We start from the raw sequence: 3,863 nt of genomic DNA, 5'->3' as shown, positions 1-3,863 counted from the left end.
AGTATATACCATTTATCACTGTAGAAAAACATGGCGACGGCGAAGGAAATTATTAAAAATGAGTATCGTTTCAATGTGAAGTACCTTCCACATCTAGTGAGGCATAATAAAATTAAAAGCGTCCTGCTTTGTATGAGGCAGTAGAGATCAACTATCACAGGAATTTTAAAGAAAGATTTGCATTTATATTGCGCCTTTCATGACCTCAGGAAGTCTCAAAGCGCTTTGCAGCCAATGAAGTACCTTTGAAGTGTAGTCACTGTTGTTAAATAGAATGCACAGCACAGAAACAGGCCATTTGGCCCAACTGGTCTGTGCCGGTGTTTATGATCCACACGAGCCTCCATTCATCCGTCTTCATCTCACCCCATCAGCATTTCCTTTTTCCTTCTATTCCCTTTTCCCATATATTCTTATCTAGTTACCCCTTAAATGTATCTTTGGTATTCACCTCGACATTCCGTGGTAGTGAGTTCCACATCCTCACCACTCTCTGGGTAAAGAAGTCCCGAATTCCCTATTGGATTTCTTGGTGACTATCTTATAGTTATGGCCCCTAGTTCTGGAAATGGAAATTCCCCACAAATGGAAATGTAGGAAACCCGGTTGCCAATTTCTTCCAAGAAATAATATATTGCTGCCGTGTTACTGAAGTGGGTTAGGGTTAGGGTTAGTGATTTGCTGAAATTATGTACTTTGCTCTCTCTAAGACTTGGCCACATGGTGCTCACAAACACCCAGGCTCCAGGCCAAAGACCTAAACACACGCGATATCTCAGCTGACACAGAAAACACAAGACTGGGTCATCAATGAAACCTGCCGGCATGTGACTCCAGTCCCACACCAATGTGTTGACTCATAACTGTCCTCTACCTACAATAGAAGTGGCTCCTCCTTTACATATACAAGGGCGACATTAATCCAACCAGTCCACGCCCCTTACTAGTGTGCAGCACCTCTTTAAGAGCTGCTGCCTTTGCCCAATTTTGACGACCACCACCAGCCCCCCCCCACATGATGTTACAGACCGTGATCCCCTTCCTTCAACCCCCGTCCCCGGGACTGATGGGCGCTCCCCACGGTTTTCTGTCCACAAACCCCGCACACTCAACATTACCCCGTTCAGGGCAAATAGTTCCGCCCCAGGTTAGCGGGGAGATTCACACTAAACAGAAAGTTCAGCTCTGCCAGGAAACTTTTAGAACTGCGGTTAGAGAGAGTCAACAAACAGACCCTGGAGCTAAACACACAGTTAGTTTGGAAAGTCTGGCGCAAACATTAGCCCCAGGGAGAGGGAGAGGGGGAGAGGGGCGGGGTGCCGGGCCGGGCCGGGCCGGGCCGGGCCGAGATTCCGGGCTGGGCGGAGCAGAGAATCACCGCCTGTTTCCGCTCTGGTCAGAAGGAAAGTTTTGCGGAGTCTGAGCGGAACTCGGAGAACAGCAAGATCCCAGTAAAGGACGCTGCCCCCGTCCCCAGTACGTGGCCCCAGCCCCGGGGTCTCTGTTCAGGCCCCGGCCTCGGGATGATGATGAAGCCCGATGTGAAGCTGGTGATCCTGGGCGATGTCAATGTGGGGAAGAGTTCGCTCCTGCAGCGTTACACCGAGCGCCGCTTCCACAGCCCGGCCAGCACCATCGGGGGGGCTTTCTTCCTCAAACAGTGGGGCCGGCACAGCGTCTCCATCTGGGACACGGCAGGTGAGTGCAGAGATCCGCCCCCCCCATTCCATAGGTGGTTAGAGAGGGAGAGGGAGAGAGAGACTGGGGGTTAGGGAGAGAGAGAGGGAGAGGGAGAGAGAGACTGGGGGTTAGGGAGAGAGAGAGAGAGAGAGACTGGGGGTTAGAGAGGGAGACTGGGGGTTAGAGAGAGAGAGAGACTGGGGGTTAGAGAGAGAGAGAGATTGGGGGTTAGAGAGAGAGAGAGATTGGGGGTTAGAGAGAGAGAGAGAGAGATTGGGGGTTAGAGAGAGAGAGAGAGAGACTGGGGGTTAGAGAGAGAGACAGACTGGGGGTTAGACAGACAGACAGAGAGAGAGAGAGAGAGACTGGGTGTTAGACAGACAGAGAGAGCGGGGGAGGGAGAGCGAGGGTGGGTGAGCGGGGGAGGGAGAGCGGGGGAGGGAGAGCGAGGGTGGGTGAGCGGGGGAGGGAGAGCGAGGGTGGGTGAGCGAGGGAGGGAGAGCGAGGGTGGGTGAGCGGGGGAGGATGAGCGAGGGTGGGTGAGCGGGGAGAGAGAGCGAGGGTGGGTGAGCGGGGGAGGGAGAGCGAGGGTGGATGAGCGGGGGAGGGAGAGCGAGGGTGGGTGAGCGGGGGAGGGAGAGCGAGGGTGGGTGAGCGGGGGAGGGAGAGCGAGGGTGGGTGAGCGGGGGAGGGAGAGCGAGGGGTGGGTGAGCGGGGGAGGAGAGCGAGGGTGGGTGAGCGGGGGAGGGAGAGCGAGGGTGGGTGAGCGGGGGAGGGAGAGCGAGGGTGGGTGAGTGGGGGAGGGAGAGCGAGGGTGGGTGAGTGGGGAGGGAGAGCGAGAGTGGGGGAGGGAGAGCGAGGGTGGGGTGAGTGGGGGAGGGAGAGCGAGAGTGGGGGAGGGAGAGCGAGGGTGGGTGAGTGGGGGAGGGAGAGTGAGTGGGGGAGGGAGAGCGAGGGTAGGTGAGTGGGGGAGGGAGAGCGAGGGTGGGTGAGTGGGGGAGGAGAGCGAGGGTGGGTGAGTGGGGGAGGGAGAGCGAGGGTGGGGGAGGGAGAGCGAGGGTGGGGGAGGGAGAGCGAGGGTGGGGGAGGGAGAGCGAGGGTGGGTGAGTGGGGGAGGGAGAGCGAGGGTGGGTGAGTGGGGGAGGGAGAGCGAGGGTGGGTGAGTGGGGGAGGGAGAGCGAGGGTGGGTGAGTGGGGAGGGAGAGCGAGGGTGGGTGAGTGGGGGAGGGAGAGCGAGGGTGGGTGAGTGGGGGAGGGAGAGCGAGGGTGGGTGAGTGGGGGATGGAGAGCGAGGGTGGGTGAGTGGGGGATGGGAGAGCGAGGGTGGGTGAGTGGGGGAGGGAGAGCGAGGGTGGGTGAGTGGGGGAGGGAGAGCGAGGGTGAGTGAGTGGGGGAGGGGAGAGCGAGGGTGGGTGAGTGGGAGGAGGAGCGAGGGTGGGTGAGTGGGGGATGGAGAGCGAGGGTGGGTGAGTGGGGGATGGAGAGCGAGGGTGGGTGAGTGGGGGAGGGAGAGCGAGGGTGGGTGAGTGGGGGAGGGAGAGCGAGGGTGAGTGAGTGGGGGAGGGAGAGCGAGGGTGGGTGAGTGGGGGAGGGAGAGCGAGGGTGGGTGAGTGGGGGAGGGAGAGCGAGGGTGGGTGAGTGGGGGAGGAGAGGGAGGGTGGGGGAGGGAGAGGGATGGTGGGGGAGGGAGAGGGAGAGGGAGGGTGGGGGAAATGGGGAGGGAGAGGGAGGGTGGGTGAATGGGGAGGAGGGAGGGGGAGCGAGGGTGGGTGAGTAAAGGAGAGCGAGAGAGGAGTGGAGTGGGGGGAGAGAGAGGAGTGGAGTGGGGGGAGAGAGAGAGAGGAGTGGAGTGGGGGGAGAGAGAGGAGTGGAGTGGGGGAGAGAGAGAAGAGTGGAGGGGGGAGAGAGGAGTGGAGTGGGGGGAGAGAGAGGAGTGGAGTGGGGGAGAGAGAGGAGTGGAGTGGGGGGAGAGAGAGGAGTGGAGTGGGGGAGAGAGAGGAGTGGAGTGGGGGGAGAGAGAGGAGTGGAGTGGGGGAGAGAGGAGTGGAGTGGGGGGAGAGAGAGGAGTGGAGTGGGGGGGGAGAGAGGAGTGGAGTGGGGGGAGAGAGAGGAGTGGAGTGGGGGTGAGAGAGGAGTGGAGTGGGGGGAGAGAGAGGAGTGGAGTGGGGGGAAGAGAGAGAGGG

General features: G+C 60.0%; 1 protein-coding gene across 1 annotated transcript in view; it reads left to right on the top strand.

Annotated features, from left to right (window-relative positions):
• The first annotated feature begins 1,319 nt into the window (after positions 1–1,319).
• Positions 1,320–3,863, top strand: part of rab20 (RAB20, member RAS oncogene family) — a 25,126-nt gene continuing 22,582 nt past the window's right edge. The window contains exon 1 of the mRNA XM_070891803.1: positions 1,320–1,698. Coding sequence (XP_070747904.1) covers positions 1,524–1,698 — 175 coding nt within the window. The 5' untranslated portion in view covers positions 1,320–1,523. The remainder of the gene's footprint in view (positions 1,699–3,863) is intronic.

Source organism: Pristiophorus japonicus, chromosome 10 (genome assembly GCF_044704955.1).
Source record: "Pristiophorus japonicus isolate sPriJap1 chromosome 10, sPriJap1.hap1, whole genome shotgun sequence".
Lineage (NCBI taxonomy): Eukaryota > Metazoa > Chordata > Chondrichthyes > Pristiophoridae > Pristiophorus > Pristiophorus japonicus.
This window is presented reverse-complemented; position numbering and strand designations above follow the sequence as displayed.